Raw genomic sequence first — 21,974 nt, forward strand, 5'->3', positions numbered from 1 at the left:
AGCTGCGGAGCTCTGATTCTGTCTTGAGAGATTCGTTGAGGTGTGAACTTAAGGGTTGTTTTTAATTGATGCATGTGCGTGCGCGTGCTCCCGCTCAAAAGACTGGTGGGACGGCGCGTTACCGCGTGCAATGACCAATGCAACACTGGCCCCGGGCCCTATAGCTCCACTTCAATCTCCCTGTACCACTTCTTGCAACCTTTTCTTTCAAATGATGCTAGCAATTGACCAAGACACAGTATGGCTACTATATGCAGACATATCTCGGTCACTAAGTTCTCATGTTTTTCACAAATGTTTAAGAATGTGATTTAGATCAAATGCTATTTAGACAGAGTGCTAGGTAGGTTAATATTTTACGTGGTATCCTAGTTTTCTCTACTTCTTCCGATCTCGCACTTGTAAGTCGCTCTGGATAAAAGAGCGGCTGCTAAATGCAATTGTAATTGTATGCGCACGCACACGCACACACACACACACACACACACACACACACACACACACACACACACACACACACACACACACACACACACACAGTATTACAGAATTAAGTGTGTGTGTGTGTGTGTGTGGAGGGGGGTGGGAAGGAACCCGCAGGCACCCACATGTGCGTGTTAATAACACATACACACTAACACATGTATGTATTTAGTTGTTCTCCTGTTTGTTAGCCTGCTTGGCTCTCATGGCATTCTGGGTGACCGTGGAGAGTGAGGAGCGCGACACGCTGGCCGTCTCCACGATCTCGATGTCCTTACAGGTCAGACAGGCCACCAGCTTCTGGCGAGACGCCGCCGGTGCAAAGAAGAACTCGTGGGAGACTCCAGCCAGAATGGCGCCGATCAACGGGCCGATCCAAAACACCTGCGGTACGGGGCGATAATTGTGTAAATATCTATAGACATTCTACCCGGAAATAACACCTACTGTATATACGTGTTGTTTACAAACATTCTGATTTTGTGTATAAAGTCCTGTCTTGAAAGTAAAAGTCTTAGTTAGATAGAAGCAGTGGTGTAAAGTAACTAAGTACATTTACTTATTTGAAAACTTTAGTTGCTAGTTACTTTGCAGATATAAATTATTACATTATAAAACATACATTAACCACTTTAGCCCTATTTTATACCTAGGCTATTTGAAAACAGCCGATCTATAAGCTCACAACGTTGTGAGCTTGTAGATCTGCTATTTTCAAACATTTTAGTACTTTTACTTTTGGTACTTTAAGTTCATTTTGATACCAATACTTTTGTACTTTTATTCAAGTAAATTTTGAATTCCGGACTTTTACTTTTTTACAGAGTACTTCTACATTGCAGTATTAATACTTTGGTCATTTGGTCATTTGGAAAACACAGAAGTTTATGGATGTCAGAGGCTCTTACCCAGTGGTTTTCCCAGAAGCCAACGATGATGGCTGGACCCAGAGCACGTGCAGGATTCATACATCCCCCAGAGAATCTCGCCTGGACAACGATAATAATGCAACCATTCAACATTTGTCGGCTAATTTCAGAGCCATCAAGGATCAAGGATTTTATGAGATGGGGTGTGTGGGTGCCTAAATGGTAAATGGTGCAATTATATAGCGCCTTTGTCCAAAGCGCTTTACAGTGTGCATTACATTCACCCATTCACACACAGATGGCAAAGGAAACCACACAGCAGGGGTCCTATGGGGTAATTAGGGTGTCCCCCGATAAATGATCGATAGTTAGGAACCATTTTGGACCCTTACAGGTCTGTAACTCTGAGTGTACAAATGGAATGGATTTGCCCACTCTCAGAGTTTAATGTACACTGAGGATTTTACAGTGTACATTGGGATCCCAGAGATAACAATTGCTATCAAATGGGGGGTCGTGTCCTAATGCATGAAATTAAACGATGCAGAATCACTAGTCTACATGTAGTTTGGGCTCAGTTCATGTCACTGAAACTGACCCGATTGCTGCAGCAGTTCATTATCATGAGGACTTACAGTATACTATTACTTGCTTCTCACTCCAGAGTTAACTACACAACTTAAGTATGTAGCATGCTGGGACCCAGGAGACCCTGTTTATTTCTTTTTTGCGCTGGCAAAAAATGGAATGCCCCTCTTTTTCTTTTCTCTTTTTTACTAATGTACAGACTTTTTTTAATGCCCAGAAAGTTAATGCAATCCAAACTGAGAATTTCAGAGCCAAAATGTACTGTAATAGTCCATTCATAGACTTAGAGCAAGTGATTATAGTTCAGGTCAAACACCCCCGTCTCATGAATCTTAAACAAGAGCTTTTGAGGTCCAATCCTGGAGTGCTGTCCACCCTCAAGAGCTTGACCCCTCACTGTCTCTAAACCAATGGACGGTTGAATTCGTGCTTCTCTTACCGCCATCAGAACTCCAGTGGTGTGGGCGAATCCAATGGCCAGGCTCCCCGAGTCTGATGTGATCTCCCTCCGTCTCTGGTCCTCCACTGCGTACACAGTGAACACCAGCTGGAAGGTGCACAACACCTCCATCCCCAGAGCCTGGGCTGCGTTCACCTCCAGAGGCACCTGCAGGTCAGGGCGGATTCTTCAACTCTCCACAAAAATTGTAACAACATATTTTTTTAATAACACACCGTCACCTTCTTAAATTAATGGCCTATGTCATTTTCTGAACCAAAACAAACTATATGATATTTCTTAATCATTTCACCCAAAACGTTTATAACAATATATGACTATTGACATACAAATAGCACTGTCAGTTGTGTAACATAAGAGGATTAAATGACTTCGGCCAATTTGTATTTTGACTTGGGCAATTGTAAACCTGACTTAGGCCAAATTATTTGTGCAGTAACTGCCTTACTCCAGACTTAGGCAAAGACAATGTGACTTCCCCAAAATATGCTCCAAAATATCACATTGTCTTTGACGTAGGCAACATAAAATGGCCTTGGTCACACTCTTGACATAGGCCATTATACTATACTGGGGTGGGAACAGCACGATCTTTTCTCTAAGGATAGGCGATTTTTTTACCAGAGGTGGCCAGTGTCATGAAGAGCTGATTTAGGCAAAAATATGATTTTCCTCCAAAAATTACCTATGCCGCTATTTTAACCCATTAAAACCGGGAAAGCATTATTTGTCATTTTACATGTTTGCGTTGGCTATTCAAAAATAGCAGATATACAAGCTCACAGTGCGTCACACTTCGTGCCCCACTGCGATCTTGTACATCTGCTATTTTTGAACATTTTTGAACAATCTCGAAAGTGTGAGAACTACTGATTTAGAAGGCATTTGCGGATTCGGCCTCAGGTCTTAATGGCTCAAGAAAGGTGACGACACAGAAGTTTGAAGATCAAAACCTTGTTAACAAAGTACTCTGCAGAGGCTTTGAGTGGCAGGGCCAGGTAGAGGGCCCCGGCTCCCAGACAGGCTCCCAGACACTGCGCGCTGACATAGGCCACGCCCCTCAGCACGTCTATTCTCCGTGTGGCCATCATGGTCAGAGTGACAGCGGGGTTCACCTGGACACAGGGGAAACAAACACATTGTCGCTGTCGGGTGGAAACCTTGTATGCAGTGGTGTATTTTATACCTAGGCTATTTGAAAATAGCCGATCTACAAGCTCACAACGCGTCGCGATGCGACGCGTTGTGAGCTTGTAGATCTGCTATTTTCAAACATTTTAGTCATTTTACTTTTGGTACTTTAAGTACGTTTTGATACCAATACTTTTGTACTTTTACTGAAGTAAAAATTTAATTCCGGACTTTTACTTGTAACAGAGTACTTCTACATTGCAGTATTGCTACTTTTACTTAAGTAAAACATTTGAGTACTTTTTCCACCACTGATTATATGTCCAAGACAATTAGTTTCAGGAAAAGGCATAAAGAACATGCGTTCCAATGGATCCAACATAGTCGTTATGTTGTCACAAGCTCGTTAATACTTTTCGTCGGTTAAATATTTATAAAACCCCACAGAACTTTCACTTTTTAACATGTTTACAACTCTACTTTGGCGCAACACTCTCTTGTACAACAAAGTAGCAGGCGTAAAAAAATAAAATAAACTATAAAAAGTTTAGATATGGATATACAAGGTTTCTGCCCGACAGCAACGATATACAGCATAGACTCCAAAATTCAAATTCAAACAGCCACACAACTCACAGACCAACACAGTCCTAAAATACGTCACAGAAAACTGGTGTGATGATGACGACTCACCTGCGTCCCGCTGATCTCTCCAAAACAGTGGCACAGTGCGACTATGACCACCCCTGCTGCCAGGGCCGGGTACAGGGGTCCCACAGGGGCCTCTTCGGGGCCTGGCAAAGAGGCCCCTAAGACGGTGCTCACTAACACCAGGGTGCCCAGCAGTTCTGCAAGCATGGCGCGCCAGAACTGCCGACTACGGAGCTCCTCAGAGGGAAGGGGACGGTGACACAGAAAGCCCATGTTTATCTTACTAGTCGTCATTTATCGTTTGGATGAATTACAGCTTCCATATCAGCACATCATTCTCATCACAGCTATTCTATTAGCACACTGGAATTAGTTTTTTTACTTATAGCTGATAAAGTACAGTCCAAATAAAGTCCCTGTTTTATCTAGTGAGTAGAAATAAAGAAACTAATTACACTTTCAACTGACCCTCAAGGTTCTGTCACAATTGTTTTTAAATGCAAAAATGTAGTATGTGCCAAGAGCAATGCAAAAATTCAGACTTTTTTCCTCAAGACACATTATTACCCCTTAAAATATGACGTCGTCTTGCTAGAGAAAATTTGTATGAATGCTATCTCTTATGGTTTACATTAACATGTTCTTTCTAAGAACATGTTAATGTTCTAGTCAACACTAGTTAAGTTCCGGATAGGTCAAATACCAATCTGGGAACCCATCGCCAAATAAAAAGGAAAAACAGCGCCCTACTAACATACCCTTTGAAGTGCATTCAGCATTCATGAGGAGAAAATCACACAAAATACTCTATGGTAAATGCAAAGTTGTAAACTAAGCTTACCTCATGCAGTGCCATTTCAAACAAGTGATGCTGTTTCTTCTGTCTGTCAATCTGTCCAGAATCCAGATGGCTCTGTCTTTACTTCCCTTCGTGTGTGTATGTGTGGTCAGGATTTAAAGGTCTGGGGGTCTCTATGCTGCACAGCTCATCACCTGTTCTGAAGGAGTGTCTGCAGTGTCCTTCAATGACAAACAGTCTCTTCTCTCTCTCTCTCTCTCTCTCTCTGTCTCTCACTCTCTCACTGTACTCATCATTCTGTACCAAACCAAGCAAGGCAAGTTGATGTATTGTCCTGCACAAATAGCTTTCTTAACCACTTAATCTACTATATACTATTATACTATTATTTGTTATTATACTTTTTTCATAGACCCTTATACATGGCCTTATAACAGGATCACTTGTTGGACAGATGACAGCCAAGGTTTTAGGACAAAAGTTATCTTTATTCCCTTGTGACCACACACTGCTTGCCATGCCTTGAGGTAATAATGTGGTAGGTAGTCTGGTAGATAGCCACAAGGAAACAAAGCATGAAAAGGCAGATAACAGACCTGTCATGATAGAGCTCTGTCTCTCCCTGAATGTTTGTGGGGATGACTGATTTAGCCTGCGTGCCTCGATCAACCCCGATGCACAACAGGTGTGTAGTCACACCTATAGCTCGGAGTCTCTGTCATGATCTGCCTTTTGATGTCGTTTTGTTTCCTTGTGGCCATATCTAGCTACCACATTATCACACCAAGGCATGGTAAGCCGTGTGTGGTCTCATTGGGAATAAAGATAACGTTAGTCCTGAAAACCTTGGCTGTCATCCGTCCAACAATTGAACCTGTCCAACAATTGAACCCTCCTTTTTGCCCTCTACACCAAATCTCTTTGCCGAAAATAGCCGATCTACAATCTCACAGTGCACCGTTGTGAGCTTGTAGATAGACTATTTTCAGAAAAAAATACAAATACAAGTTTTTAAACGTTTTTAGGAATAGGGTTTAATTGGTTAATGGCAAGGTTCCCCGCTTGTTTTGTTCCTCTGCCAGTCCTCTCTAATTTGGAGTCCTAAGCACCTGTTGCCTCACACACTTCCTGAGCCTAATTTTCATATGAATTAGGAGAGGGAAGCGACCATTACTGAGGGGGGAGGGTGGCACCAGAACAACAAGACGGATTATCAGAAACCTAAAAAATAGCAATTCTCTACCGAAATTATCTCTCTGATCACAGAAGTTATGAGATCAACATAGACTAATATACCAATTTATAACAGATCAAACAATATCATCTGACATGACACTACTGAGATGAGATAGATTGTCGTAGATCGTTACGGCAGTAAAGCAGTGATGACAGAGGTTAAAGGTCAAAGGTGATTACTCTGGAGTGGCTACAACTAAATGCTTAAAATTGGAACTTGAAATAAACGGCGTCATTATTGTATCATCTGGACACGATCGAAATCTCCATCCTGCCCGTTTATCGAAAAATAAAATCTCATCATCCCCCCCGACTACTTGTGATGATCACCATGGGGACAGCAGCCACTTTCATGATGCTGTTGCCATAGCAGCTATTGTGCCGCTGCATCTGTGGATGCTTTCCACATCCTCTTTGATGCCAAACAAACATTACTCTTCATGAAAACGACGACGGGCAGTTGGGAATTCCTCTGTTTAACCCATTAAGACCTGAAGCCGATTCTACAAATTGTCTTCGAAATCTCAACAGTATTCTGAAAAACCTATGTTTGTGGTGCTCAAACTTTTTCATGTCAAGGACCCCCAAAATTATATGTATTTGGCCGCAGACCCCCATCTCAAAATATTGTGTTCCAGGGACCCCCAGAAGCAAAGATATAGTATATCGCCCTGGGGGACGCCTGTCAACTAAGTATAAACGTAGTGGTTAAAAGGTGTGATGCGATGAACGGCAATAGAATACAGCTAATGCTGTGTAATGCAATGATTATATCGAACAGTTTTAATTTGCCTTGGAAATGGGTGATGCTGAGATGGATGTACACTGCAGCCTGTATGTATGTATTTATGTATGTATGTATTTGGCCGCGGACCTCCATCTCAAATTATAATGTTCCAGGGACCCCCAGAAGCAAAGATTTGTGTTACAAATGTTCGCTTTAAATATATATATATTCAAAGGTTTGCACAAATGTTTAAAAAAATTGCAGATCTACAAGCTCATAGTGCGACACTCGGTGCCGCACTATGAGCTTGTATATCTGCAATTTTTCAATAGCCAAAGTATAAAAGGTAAAAGTGGTTAAAATGATTGTGATGCTATATTACCACATTTTGCTGGGGACCCCCTGGAACACCCCCAAGGACCCCCGGACCCCACTTTGAGAACCAATGCTGTGTAGGTAGGTGATGCAGAAAGGTTTGGGGGGACAGGTAAGGTAGGGGGGGACAATGTCCAAACGAGGGTCTCCTGACCTTCTTGGCGTCAGGGGCCCTCATCAGCGTGGCAGACTAGGGTCCAGAATGAACTGGTTGGGCGGAGTGTTAGCGCGCCCCATTATGGTGTGGATTACCCCCATCCACAGGCTCCGTTATCCCCGCTTTTGTGGAGCTAAGCCCCCCCTGTTGTGGGGCAGGATGGTTGGGGGGGCACAGAGTGGAACCCGCTGGCGTGGGGAGTTTTCAGCCCCCTCCACACAGAATGCTGACACTGACACAATATAGCCGCACACGCGCACACGCACACGCACACACACACACACACACACACACACACACACACACACACACACTCTCTCTCACTCTCTCTCTATCCCTCTCTCTCTCACCGAGTGCCACTAAAACTCCTCACAAAGTGCCAGCTAAGGGATTTGAGAGAGAGAGAGAGAGAGAGAGAGAGAGAGAGAGAGAGAGAGAGAGAGAGAGAGAGATAGGGAGAGAGAGGGGGAGAGAGAGAGAGAGAGAGAGAGAGAGAGAGAGAGAGAGAGAGAGAGAGAGAGAGAATTCATCTGTGAAAGTAAAAGAAGGCATTGCTATGCAGATTTGTTGATCATTAACATACAGCGGCGGTGTAAAGTAACTAAGTACATTTACTCAGTTTTGAGGTATTTTTTTTTACTTTACTGGAGCATTTCCAATTTCCTATACTTTTACTTCTACTCCACTACATCTCAGAGGCAAATATCATACTTTCTACTTTCGGTACGTTAAGTACATTTTGATACCAATACTTTTGCACTTTTACTCAAGTAAATTTTGAATTCCGGACTTTTGCTTGTAACAGAGTATTTCTATATTGCAGCATTGTGATACTTTTACTTAAGTAAAACATTTGAATACATTTCCCACCACTGACATACAGTATAGTAATACAGTAAGTAATTGTCCCTTACACACTGCAGCCGTTTTAGAGTGGCTACTGTAAAAGAGTGACTTTTGAGTCCATGTCAGCGTGGAGCAGCTGGTTGTGATAGCACGGCCTTCCCAGGAGCATGTGCTTCAGACAGGGCAGTGACAAGACACTGCATTTCCTTCTTGGGTCAGGGCTCTTGTGAGACACTTTGCGGTGTGTTGTCAACTTACCTCGTGTCGTACATCTAAGACAGTGGTTCTCAACCTGTGGGTCGGGACCCCAAGGGGGGTCCCCACATGATGATTTTTTTTTGGGGGGGGGGGGTCCCCATATGACAGTGAAGTGACAATTTAAGAGCTTTTTAAGTCAACTTCACCAACCATTCAAGTCAACCCATCTGGGTTCCGACTATAGTTATATGGAGGGATATGTTGAAAGGCTAACTATACGCACATCATCACTGAGTGCATTATTAAAAGCATAAGATAGTTTAACAACTTTAAAAAATCTGCAATCTACGAGCTAACAGCTATTTTATTTATTTGAAAGAAATGTAAAATATGCCCAAAATAGGGACCATTAATGTGGTTAAGGATAGGACCCACACACGAAGCAATAGTTGTGTATGGTAAATCCACACACACACACGCAACATTAAAAACTTAGTTATTCTGTCCTATTTCACTCCCCCAGGGGAACATTAGTTTCTTACATAAACACATTTAAATTATATTCAAAACAAACACATATTACTTTTCAACTGAGTTTAACAAAAAGTCTGACATTTCGATCCATGTTGGATCTTTGCCAAGTCAATAAAAAAAAAAAACACCCGTTCAGTCCTGCCATACACTCGCTGCCTGCTACATGATGTCACTCGTTTTTATTTAAATAAAGATGTCTAAACCACAGCTCGATGTGCAGGTCTAGTCCTTAACCACAAGAACCCTGGTGTCCCTATTCTGGGCATGTCATGATAGGCACACATTCATCAGCGAATGTGTGCATTGTGAACTTTTTCATTGTATTGGGGGGGAGAGCAGACCAAGTACACATTTCTTCTAAGTATTGAGGGTTTACGTGGTTAACTGTCAGAGAATACACGTCCATTAACATGAATCCAACACAATGCTACACAAGTCTATGAAGCCATCTATGAAAAAGTTTAATCTGCAACACAATTTATACAACATGTAGTGGGGTGGTCCCTGCTTCATCTCTCTCTCTCAGCTAAGGGTCCTTGGCCTGAAAAACGTTGAAGACCCCTGGTTTAAGTGGTTTAACTATGAATGCAGTGATGCATCACACTGGAAAACGGGTAGGAAAAAGGGGCCGTGGACAACGGATCCTCTCTACTAGATGTGGTTTTTATTCAACTCACAGTACATTCTACAGATGCTCACATGTTAACATCACCTTGATACAACATAGTCTTGTAATACCTCCTCTTAAAAATGATAAATTGGTCCTAAAAATATATATAGAAAGGAACAAATTTAAAGTCACAAAAACTGTACATTGTTAAAAATCACTTAACACCACATTTGGTTTTTATTTTAATGTATTTTTCTTTTCTTTTTTTTGAAAAACAGAGCTGTCCCTTCAGTGTAGCAAGGAACATCAAAGTGTATTTCCTACCAACCGATTTGCTTTTCAGTGTAAGAAACTAGCTTAAATAAAAATCCAGGTTGCGGAGTCATCCTGTCGCCTTCATTGACACACCAACTGTCCCGTACAACGTGTACATTGGCCCTTGTACAGATGGAAAACAAAAAAAAGCTAAAAACACACAAAAAAAAGAGGAATGTAAAACGGAATGAAACGGGCAGAATTTTTGAGTTGTGGACTTCAGTCTAAAGGGCCATTTGCAATGTCTGGCCTTCAATCTGGTACATCAAACAGGACTATCATCTTCCACGTGACCGCCTTTCAGTGCTTTCCGCCCCATCAGACCCGTTACAAACTGGAAATATTCATTATGTAGAAGTAGTTTCATTACTGGACCTATTCGTATTTTGTTTTAAGTCAACTGAAAGCAGCGTCTTGATGCTCCTTTTATCAGCAGTGAATTTGTCAGGAGATTTTTTGCCTAATTTTTGTTTAGTACACATTATAGTGTAAATAGCAAAAGTACAGTGAGAGATTAAAACAAACTAATACATCAATAGGAGATAAAAATGGTGCTCACATTGTTTCAGTCCAATCAATGTGGCCCGCGACGCACGTCCACCGATCGTACGCTGAAGCTAAAAACTACCGGCTTTTGTTTGCTCATGTGATCCAACGAAGGGTACAGCCGAAGAGTACAAAAACCCCAGACTAGTTTCATAGACAAAACACAAAATCCTCCAGTTATAGCAGTGGTTCTCAACCTTTCCTGCATCAGGGCCCACTTGAAAACCTTTAAGTTCTTATTTATTGGTATATCACTTTTTAATAATAATTCTTAGCCAATTATGTGGAGGCCAACCAGTAGGCCTCCCACAGGCCCACTGGTTGAGAACCAGTGAGTTATAGAAACCAGTGTCCTTCACACAGCAGCAGAGGAAGGGTGTGTGTGTGTGGGATCATGTGACCGTGTGTGTGTGTGTGTGAGTGTGTAAGAGTTTAAGTGGAGGTTATACAATGCCTACTTGTGACAATCCAAGAAGAAAACACGCTCATTTTTTTCCCCGTTTAAACTGGCCTTTTTCATAAATCGTCTAGAACATCTTCTATTAGGTAGGTCTGTACACATTCACTACAAGCTATTGCTATTAAATAATCCCAGCTATGGTAATCTTTATATATATATAGAATATATAATAAAAAATATATTGGAGCAAAAAATTACTTCTAGGCATAAGACCACGTTACATTACATCTCCATTGAACAGGTAAGAGAAAGGGGCCCGAGCCTTAAAGAGGTTTCTTCTCCACTTGTGTTGGTGGAGGGAGGGGGGGTTTCTTCCAAGCAGGTCCAGAAAACAGTCCTCTGACCCGACAGTCAGTCTTGAGAGACCCCGGAGCCCCCTCACGGCGGGACCCTGCTTATGATATGATGCTCTATGACAGGAGGAGGATTCCTTACAGGTGAGAGAACGAGAGAATGAAGTGAAGAGGGGAAAAGACCGGAGGTTATCCCCCCCCCCCTCTCCACTAGTCGAGGGAATGTGGGGGCAGAAGAAAAAAGTTCAAGCCAACAACGTGTTCGGGGGCCTTAAAAAAAAGCTGAGGCCAACAGTGGAAACGATAAAAACAGACAAATAATCAAATCTATACATATATACCTATACATGTTAAGAATACAGGGTGGCTGGACGCGTCTTCCAGACAGTCTTAGTAGTAACGGGGGAAGAGGAGCCAGACAACAGTCTGAGGAAGCCCCACCCCGACCGGGGGGGGGGGGGGGGAGGAGCGCTCCTGGACTCCTATAGGTCCGATTCATACTTCGTCCACCGAGAGTAGCAGACCGCGACGCGTTCACGAGCTTTGTGGGTCCCGCTATTCTCGGCCGCTCTCGGCCCAGCGCGACAAGCATTAAATTAGGGGCCTATTTATTTGTCCTTGTTCTCGTAGAACTCCGCCCAGCGGCTTTGGAAGAAACGCCTCATGTTGTGACCGGCCATCCCCACCTCGGACGTGTCCTCGTTGAAGAGCTCGCAGTTGTTGAACACCAGCTGGGCGTCGGCCGCAAACTCCTCACAGCTGCAGTAACTGTGGAGAGAGAATGACAACCTCCGTTCAAAACCACTTTTATTTTGTTTACTCATTATGCCGGTTAACCCATTAAGACCTGGAACTTTAGATTTCTTTGGCTATTCAAAAAATAGCAGATCTACAAGCTCATAGCGCGGCACCGAGTGCCGCGCTTTGAGCTTGTAGATCTGCTATTTTTGAAAAATCTTGATTTTATTTTTTTGGATAAAAAAAAAAAATCAAGATTTTTCAAAAATAGCAGATATACAAGCTCATAGCGCGGCACCGAGTGCCGCGCTATGAGCTTGTAGATCTGCTATTTTTGAAAAATCTTGATTTTATTTTTTTGGATTAAAAAAAAAATGTAGATCTGCTATTTTTGAAAAATCTTGATTATTTTTTTTTGGATAAAAAAAAAAAAACTATTTAGAAAACAGTTTTTAATAATCGCCTCAGGTCTTAATGGGTTAAATTCTTCCCACACACACGCACTTCACGGTGCCGTTGTATCCTTCTGGCTCACCTGCCAGTGAGGAGCCTCCACCGGGAGGACGTAGAGCCTCCCGTCCTACTCCTCCTGCCCAACACTCCCCGCTGACAGGTGCCGCCCCAGCCCGTAGGAGTATGTGCAATGACACATGTCTCCCCCCCTCCCCGGCTTCCCTCCCCTGAACACGGGCCAATTGTGTTCATATAGACGCTCAACAAAGCCATATAACCGGTGGATTCAAACCCCTCGACTCCGGTGGGTGGGCAGGTATTTTCAGGTATGTTCACCCCAGAATAGGAACACTAGGGTTCATGTGGTTAGGTAGGGTAAGTGATATTTATTTTTATTAACTCTCTCAGTGCCAAGAATATTTTCATAAAGTACTCCCCCAGTGCCAGAAATTTGCGTTTTTTTTTTTTTTTTATTTTTGTAATTTTTCATTCAAATAAATAATCTGATTGGGTTTTTAAACCCATAATACAGTTCTACCAGTAGAGAGCAACAAATCGACACATTGATGACCTCGCTGGCTCACTCGCCCCCTCCCAAACAGGCTCACGTCACATCCGGATGTAACCGGATGTTGACATGTTCGACAATCGTTGATCGGGATAAATTACGATGTGATACACGACTACGATGACTGATCGTCACCCAGACCAAAGAGAGTAGACGTGGACTCCTCCGTTCGTTTTTTATACCGTGTGAAAAAACGTGACTTTCCCTATTCTGGCCAAAAATGACCGCGGGAAAAAAATAAGAACCGGAAACGGAATCTGCGTCATGAAACCGGAACCCAATGAGTCTGAAGGAGTCAGGAAGCGAAAGTGATCATGAAAAATAAACAGAATAGCGCGACCACAGTCAAAAGTAAAAACTCGGGATTTCTCGTGCTGGCACGGAGGGTACTCGGGAAAAACTCGGGATATCTCGGGGCGTGGCACTGAGAGAGTTAAAAGGTTAAAGTACTATATTGTGATAGTAATCATTGCTACAGAGCGTTTGCTCGGTCACAGGGGTCTCTCCAGCTCTTTAGTAAACAGAATATAGTACATTTTCAGGTAGGTGACACAATTTAAGCCAATCAGGAGAGAGCACTGAAAATGCATTTTCTGTTTAATAAAGAGCTGGAGAGACATGGAGAGACTCCTTAACAAACACTCTATAGCAAGTGAGATTGACGTCACACCAGAGCTCACAGCTGTGTGTCTGATCTAGAAAAGCCACTAAAAAAAAGAAAATCTGAAAAAAAAAAAAAAAAAAGTTTTTTTTTTTTTTTTTTTTTTTTCGAATAGTCGAATAGTGGTTTGATAGTCGAATAGTCGGTTTGATATTCGAATATTCGAATATTCGACTATTCTGTGAATGCCCTAGTGCTAATAATGATTGTAAAACACACCCTCGAGTGTAATATTGCAAACATACAAAAGGTTAACAAAATAAAACATACAATCACAATAGATTCATATTGGGGGGCAATTCGCTCTCACAATAACAAACTTTTTTTGTTATTGTGTCATCTCGGATTCCCTGGAAATCCATGGGCCTGAATGACACAATAGCCAGTGGCCCAGTACCGGTTTACTCAGCCGGCCCAGAGCCATTGACTTGGCTCTAGGCTAAGCCAGAGCCAAGTCAAGTCCCAAAGTGAGTCAATACCACATATATTGACTCAGACAACTTGTAACAAACAAAATATGTTTTTAATTGACACATTTTGCCACTATATGTCTGTGAACTTCACATGCATTTATGAACTAGTAGCGCTCGCCTAGCACTGTTTCACAGAGACACACTGTCACCAGCACAGCTGATGAGGAATTCAGAGTGGGAGGAGCTTCTAGTACACAGTCAAACCCACTGAGGATTTGTCAAGGCTGAACAGTTGTCTATTCTAATCAGTGGCAGAGTGATAGCTATATATTGATTAAGCCATGCTCAAATCTTTTATTTGAGAATGGCTAGGTGTGCCGTCATGCTCATTTGAGCACGGCTGGAGAGCCTATTTCCGACCAATCAGATTGCTTGGTCGGAAACTACCTGTTGTATAACCTACAGTAATGACCTTTGAGAGAACACGGGGGCGAGGTGGTCGTACCCGCCCTGCAGCAGCCTCTCTCTCATGGTGAGGAAGTCCATGGGGTTCTTGACGATCTTGCGGTACCCTGGCACCATCCGCGGGTTGACGGGTTCCAGGAAGGGCCAGGCGTCTGCGTGAGCCTCCATCTCCATCAGGATGATCCTGGAAAGCGCATTAAAAAAAAACACCACACCATCAGTCCATCACAGCCTGAACGTTGCAACAAACGTTGGCTCACAAAAAACATCTAACACAGGGGCAGCCGGAGAAGTATTTGCTGTAGAGACTAGAGACGGTTTCAAATTACGTCAATAATGTTTCCTGGATAATAACTCGTTTCCTGGATACCAAAAGCCTTGTTTTGTTGGTCAGCTGTTGGTCATCTTAGCTAGCTAGCGATAATGTAATGTTTTATGGGGAGAGTAAACAAAAAACCTTAGAGAGAAATGAGCTTCCGTCTCCTTAACCTAATAATGCTAGGCTGGTTGATCATAGTTAATGTATTCAGCCTACAAGACAATATTAACCACTTAAACCCTATATATACGCGTCGTTGACTGGTATCCCACAAGGCTCTATACTTGGCCCTGTACTCCTTGGCTTCTACAGCTCTTAACAGATCAGCGTAAACCGTAAGAACGCTGGCACTGGATGTACCCTGTTTTAAAAAACCTCTGGCACTTCATTCTAGGCAACTTCAGAGATCAAGAAAAGAAAAAAAAACTGTTGTCCATTCGGTTTCACTTGAACTCGCCACCTGATTGGCCAACCTTCGCTGTCAATCACAGAACATTGAGCCGAGGACGCCGATAGGACAGTTCACACGGACACGGACGCGCACGTGCGTGGGTTCATTTACGTCCCGGACAGAGCTGGATACCCGGATGTCAAAACATAAATAGTAGGGAAAATACGGATTTCAGAAAGAGGACTGCGTTTCAATGCAGGAAAACACCCCAGCATCATTATATAGTGGCTGATAGAGGGAAAAAAATGCAAAATATATATATATATAAATATTTTTAAAGACGGGGTGCCGTGATTTTCAGTGTTTCCCCCCCCCCCTAAAACTTAATCATCAGGTATTATGGTTATACTAGGAGGAAGATTTTTTTCAAAAAAGTGTACAGAAATTGTTAAAATTAGGTTTTTATGTGGACACGCCTCCAGTTCATTAAGTATACATGGTTCTCACCTTAGCACCTCCTCCACCACCTTAGCACCACCCACCTGTCCTAGTCCCTCCTCCTCCTCACACCTGTTGTGTTATGATAATGAGGGGGAGGGTATGTTTTTACTATGTCACTAAAGGGCTGTTTCTCTATTGGCACGTTTGACCCTCAAGGTTTCAGCCTCCAGGTAGAAACTCAAAATAGTCAGAGAAGTCATAAAACACCATAAAAACACCACCAGGGGGCTTAATGAAGTTCTATCAACCTCATAGACACATGAAAAAAAACAGAAAAAATGCTAAACCATGGCACCACCTCTTTAAATCTAGGCTTAAAGTTACCTAGAATCCCTTTAACGAGAGTGCTCAGATGAAACAGGTCTAAAAAAAGGCAGAGCGTCATTCCAAACACGTCAAACAGCACTCACTCGCAGTAGGTGAGGTCGGGCTGGTTGCGGGTGGTCATGCGGCGCCGTTTGGCCGGCGAGTGCCCCGTCCCCGAGCCTCCGGCGGCCTCCCCGGAATAGCGGGAGGACGACGACGAGGAGGACGGCGGCGGCGGGGCGTCTTTGTGCCTGGTGGCCATGCCGGCTGTGCGGCGGGGCGTCGCGTCTTCCTCGGAGCTTTCGTCCTCGTATCTCCTCTTCTTCACCCGGTTCCTCTTTTTGGAGGAGCTGCGTGGCGAATCGCCTTCCTCCTTTAAAAAAACGGGCAGAGCAAAATGACAGGTTGGAGCCGGAGGTCAAACGGATTGGGAGAAATTGCAAACAGAGGGGAAATTTTCCAGGGAGAAAGCGAGGTCTGAAAAGGACTTATTGCTAAATGCCACTAATCTGAGCCTGCGTGCTGTGATTGGAGATGGGCGCTTAACCCATTAAGACCTGGGACGCATCTGTGTCACTTTTTGATTTGAGCTAAAAAAATCTTTATTTTACACTTTGGCTATTCAAAAATAGCAGATATACAAGCTCATAGCGCGGCACCGAGTGCCGCGCTATGAGCTTGTAGATCTGCTATTTTTTTTAAATCGAGAAAATGTGTGCAAATTAATATATTTATATTCTTTTAAAGCGAACATTTTTAACTCAAATCCTTGCTTCTGGGGGGTCCCCTGGAACAACATATTTTGGGATGGGGGTCCGCGGCCAAATTCATATCATGTTGGGGGTCCTTGACATGAAAAAGTTTGAAAACCACTGATACGGAAACATACGTTTTTCAGAAAACTGTTAGGATTTAGAAGACATTTTGCAGAATCGGAACCTCACGCCTCAATGGGTTAACTCATTCACTGCCATGGACGACATTTGACGAGAATTTGTTTTTTTGGGTGGCGAAGAAGAGTACATCCAGAAATCACTTGATCACAGAAAGAAAAGAAAAAAAGCTAGACACCTTTCATGATAAAGGATTTATAAAAGTAAAATTTTCTCTGCTTTCTGTTGTTTTTCTGCTTGTTTTTAAAAATACAAGCCACATTCAAACGACCATAGCTCTGGAATGGAGGATCGCGGACGGACAATCCCCCCCCCCCCCCCCCCAGATTCTACCGGACCCTTGTGAGTGTAATGAGCCAATCTCCGTGAGGAAGGAGGTCACGGAGAATATTCCATGATTTTTCAAAGGTACAGTAAAATCGCTTTTTTTTTTTGCTGGCAAGGGGACGATAGATGATGTTTTAACTCTGGCAGTCAATGAGTTAAAGCTGGCTGTCTATTGTGGGTGGATAATTTTTGTGTCCTGACCTTGACAACGCATGTGGGACAGAACCAGTCCCCCTCGGGCACCTGGGTGACCTTGGGCTTCAGGCAGTACATGTGGCAGCCGCGGTCGCAACCGTCGCACAGCAACAGGTACTCATCATTGTCTCCCTTCCTGCACACCTGACAGGTCTGGAGATGCAGAGAAACCACACGGTGCTGATGGTTAGAACCTGTCCCCCCAAACCTCAGTCATACTGCTAGTGGGTGTGCTGCGTAACCAATAGAGCTGACCCTCAAAGCTTTTTTTTTTGGGGCTGACAAGGGATCAAAAATCGATTTTAATTTGAGCGTTTGATTGCATATCCATATAGAGAAACAGGGTCATTCCTATGTTCCCCGCTTACCTTAGGGTTATGGATTGTGCTTATGTTTAGCAGTACATTTCTCAAGATGAAATTCAAAACTTATTGATTTTAGCCTAGTGTGGTTTTAACTGTGGCTGCAGATAGCGTTGGCCAGCCTAGCTCTCTGGAAGAGAAGAGGTGCGGAGGAAAAAAAACCTTTCACGTGGCTTTGAGGGGAGCAGATCTACAAGCTCTCAACATGTTGTGCTGCAACGCATTGTGGGCTTGTATGTCGGCTATTTTGATAAAAAATGGAAAATTGTGAAAAAATCTATTAAAAACACAAATAGTTGATTTTTTCCCCCCACGTTTCAATCCTGTGCCATTGAACGAAGCTTCGAATTGTTGGGGTCAGCTCTAGTTACAAAGTGTCATAGATCACTGGTTCTCAAAGTGGGGTCTGGGGACCTCTAGTGGTACTTGAGGGGGTTCCAGGAGGTTCCCAGCAAAATGGAGAACAGTTGAAACACTTAAAAAAGGAGCACTTCACCCATTTTCAATCTGTGCTTTATATAATTGGTCCTCACTATTGCTCATTATAAGACAGGCACTCTTTTCTGTCAACACACACTGCATCTCAGGGTGTGACAGTTCAGAACCCTGCCTACCAGTGACATCATCGAAGGGAATTCCAAGCTAATGGAAAGTTAGCATGCTGAAACGGAAGCCATTGTTCTTGCATCAATACAAAGTAAAAAAAAGAAGAACATTTGTAAAAGAAGTTTGAAATCTTGTTTGAAATGACCAAACCTGCCTACTGATGTCATTGTTTGGCAGATTTCTGAACTGTCCACAGCCAACTCTGAGACGCAGAACAAGTAGACAGAAATGCCCTGGCACAAACTATTTCCAAATGTTAACTTGGGGGTCCATGACATGATCGTGTTTGAGAACCACTGCCATAGATCAGCACACAGCCATTATCTCAAGGTACAGTACAACCTCAACTGTATTATTGTGATTATACCTTGTGATTATACCAGTTACATTCTTATTATTTATGAACAAAGAAATGTCTTTGTTACTAACAGCGATGGGAGATATTGGAAGAAATTTTGCATATATTCCCACTTGAAAGTATGTCATTAAAATGGCTTTTTTTGACTGCAACTTTGTTCTAGACTTCTTCTTTGGCAGTGTACAGTTTCATCTTCTATATTTTCAGTACAAATTACCAGCCACAGTCAGCATTCAGTTCGGTCAGGTGGCTAGACTTAATTTGGTTATAATCACAACAGTGGCAGCATTATCATCATTATGTTTCGGTAAGGAACAAGGAAACCACACTGACTCAAAGAGAATATTATCAGTGAAAATGAATAGCATAACAGGCCATATAAAAAAAAGGTCTTACCACTTTGACAATAGATCTCTCCCAGGCGATGGCCTTCTCAAGCTGGAGTAGACACAGACACAGCTGGGGGGCGCTGCGGCACCGGTCCAGAGCCTGCCTCCACGTTCGCAGCCGAGGCGTGATCTCACTTTCAAGACTGGGATAAGAAGGAATATAAAAGCAGGGTATGATGTAAAACATATATATATAAATAAATATATATATATATGTTACAGTATGATTGGAAAACCAGTCAGATTGAAAAAGGAGTGCTCGTTTTCTTCGAGTTCACCTCTCGCGCTCAAAAAAAGAAAAGCTGTCTTGAAAGTACCGAGAAGGGGGGGGGGGGGGGGGCAATGATTTACGATTCTGTCCCCATCGGTAGGCCTGTCAAAATTATTACACAATCGCCTAATCACAATTATTTGAGATAATGGCCATAATTGTTTCTGTGTTGAAACATTTTCAAATATATTTTCGTGACGCGTTGTAAGCTGTAGATCAGCATTTTTTTTTTTACATGTATAAAAGTATTAAATAAATAAATGTCAATAATGTCATTGAATATTTCAGTTATTTGTCATATCTGCTCTGTGCAATTTTTGATTTACAAAGCCTAAAAGGCTTCACAATGTTCCAATGTGCAATGCCAAAAAACACAATTAAATCGTTAATCGCAATTATTTGAGTGACAATTAATCGTTAACTTAAATTTGTAACCGTGACAGCCCTACCTATCGGGACATAACTCGTTTTTGTGTGTGCTATATCAGTGCTACATCAATGAATGAATGAATTTTGCTGAGTGTCTCTTGTCACCTCATAGCGTCCATAGGCTGCAGCTCCTCTCCGGGTGTCGGGGTGAGGGGAGCGAGACGCATGATCTCGGCGGCGTTCCAGAGGGGCTCCTTCAGGTAGCGCCTCTCGATGTTGCGCTCCAGGTTGGCCAGCCGCAGCACGGCCAGGTCCAGAGGGTGGGTGGCGATGCGGGGCAGGTCGGACCACTCCTTCTTGGTGCGCACGATCCAGTCGTCGCGCGGGTCAGCGTCGTGCTCGTAGTACTGCAGGTCGTCGCGCGTGGAGTCCGGCTCTGGGACCGTGTACGGCTGAGACAAAAACGGGAAAGAAAGTTAAGTAGAGGGAGACTTTAACACATCCACCGCCAGAGGTTAATCTCATAATGTACTCACCAGTGCCAAGGTGTTTTTGTTGTTTTTTTGTTTTTTTCATGTCGCCATAGATCTTGTTAAAATCCTTAAGATTGAGCCGTGAACGGTCTGTTTACATCCGCGAGATCTCCCTGTATCTCCCAGTGAAAACCACGTGTCAAACGGGGCATCCATGTTTGAGTTAGAGCGGATTACGTTAAACAGTGAAATGCGAGGAGAAAAAACTACAGGAAGAGAATTGAGTTTCAGTTTCGTCTGTAGAATGGGAGCGGGCGTGATCGTCGAAACCGGATCCCAAATAATTCTATTTCCTGTCATCAAACCGGAAACGGAAGTGGATCAAAAAAAATCCGAAAGTGCACCCGGACCGCGCATGCGCGAAAAGACCGCAGCCCGTAGGACTACGGGCTCGGCGCTTAACCGTTGGATTTAACGGCCCGTAGAACTACGGGCCCGGCGGTAAAGGTGTTAAGAACACAGGATATCAGCTGGCATTTTGTTTTTTCTATCGTGAAAATTTGTGCAAATCTTTGAAAATATTTATATATTTTCTTTGCTTTGTCAAATCTTTGCTTCTGGTGGTCCTTGGTACAAAATATTTTTTTAAATACATATCATTATGGGGGTCCTTGACATGAAAAGGTTTGAGAAACACTGCTCTATACAACTATACAAAACCGTATGTAGTCTTTTTTTAAATTTACGGTACGATGTGTGCCCTCATTTCCCAATACAGAGGCAAATTCTATAGTCTAACCTTGAGTCCATATTTTTGGGCACATTATAGAAAAAAAAAAAAAAAAGGAAAAATAGTAGATTGGCTAATTTTGCTATGAATACAGATGTGTCTTGAGATTTTTACTTGCCCATCAGTGTGCCTTAATTGGGCAAATAAAGTGTGAAAACCACTGAGGCAGATGACAAGGTTTAAAAGGAAGTGAGAGTGCCTTCTTTAAAAACAAAATTGCATATTTAATTATAATTGTAAAGAAGGTTTTCTAATACAGAAGGTGACTTTACCTGAAATTCTACCACTGGTGTCTCTGTGTTAGGTTCACTTTCACTCTTCACAGTCTGAGGACTCGGAGCCACCTTGAAAGAAAATACACATATCGTGTTATATGTTTAGCCATATCTCAATATTTTACCTTACAGTAGGATCACAGGGCACCTCTGCCATCTTCTGGACATTTGCTGCAACTGCAACCTTGGTTTAATGACGTGCCAACAAATCCCCACCTTCCCAGCTTATAACCACCTTCAAAGCCTGCATCCCACTAAGTCCATGGTTCCTTTTCTAACCTCTCCAACTAAAACAGTGTTTAAGACAAAAAACAACTTAACATTGAATGCCATGAGTTATTTCAGATTTTTTAGCTGTTTTATGCCAGAGATTTTTCATTGAGAAAAAAAAAGTACTCAGGAGCCGAGATACAGAATTTTTAAGTTAACAAGGAAGTGGATGGGAGTCTAAATCTTCAAAAAATCATATCTCCTTGGTCTTTAGGTCAAAAAATGTAAAAAAAAAAAAAAAAAAAAATCTTTTTTGAAAAAACGCATCTATGCGTTCTTGGCACTCAAGTGATGGATTCAAAA

The 21,974-nt window shown here is 42.7% G+C and overlaps 2 protein-coding genes across 3 annotated transcripts in view; both read right to left on the minus strand.

Annotated features, from left to right (window-relative positions):
* Nucleotides 1–569: 569 nt before the first annotated feature.
* On the minus strand, nt 570–5,154 carry LOC308096809 (aquaporin-4). The gene is made up of 6 exons (XM_080444276.1): nt 5,024–5,154; nt 4,225–4,416; nt 3,354–3,515; nt 2,380–2,547; nt 1,392–1,472; nt 570–867 (listed from the first exon to the last, which is right to left on the minus strand). Exons 1-6 carry the CDS (start codon nt 5,036–5,038, stop codon nt 652–654), a joined length of 834 nt encoding a protein of 277 aa, XP_080300402.1. The 5' UTR covers nt 5,039–5,154; the 3' UTR covers nt 570–651.
* A 4,544-nt stretch (nt 5,155–9,698) lies between these two features.
* baz2a (bromodomain adjacent to zinc finger domain, 2A) overlaps nt 9,699–21,974 on the minus strand; it is a gene marked incomplete at its 5' end in the record, with an annotated part of 34,315 nt that continues 22,039 nt past the window's right edge. Inside the window, 7 exons of one of the 2 annotated variants that reach the window (XM_080443457.1) lie at nt 9,699–12,046; nt 14,617–14,760; nt 16,198–16,466; nt 17,515–17,661; nt 19,231–19,366; nt 20,029–20,315; nt 21,399–21,470. In XM_080443457.1, coding sequence (XP_080299583.1) covers nt 11,887–12,046; nt 14,617–14,760; nt 16,198–16,466; nt 17,515–17,661; nt 19,231–19,366; nt 20,029–20,315; nt 21,399–21,470 — 1,215 coding nt within the window. In that variant the 3' untranslated portion in view covers nt 9,699–11,886. Of the gene's footprint in view, nt 12,047–14,574; nt 14,761–16,197; nt 16,467–17,514; nt 17,662–19,230; nt 19,367–20,028; nt 20,316–21,398; nt 21,471–21,974 lie in introns of both variants that reach the window. The other variant, XM_080443456.1, reaches the window with a different exon arrangement.

The sequence above is a fragment of the Gymnoscopelus braueri genome (assembly GCF_963280865.1).
Source record: "Gymnoscopelus braueri genome assembly, chromosome: 12".
NCBI classification, from domain to species: Eukaryota; Metazoa; Chordata; class Actinopteri; order Myctophiformes; family Myctophidae; genus Gymnoscopelus; species Gymnoscopelus braueri.

Excerpts from the sequence above, each read along its gene's own strand:
- LOC308096809 (XM_080444276.1), bottom strand. Across the intron at positions 3,516-4,224 it reads GAGAGATCAGCGGGACGCAG|GTGAACCCCGCTGTCACTCT; the intron begins GTGAGTCGTCAT and ends CCCTGTGTCCAG. Across the intron at positions 868-1,391 it reads GCTTCTGGGAAAACCACTGG|GTGTTTTGGATCGGCCCGTT; the intron begins GTAAGAGCCTCT and ends CCCGTACCGCAG.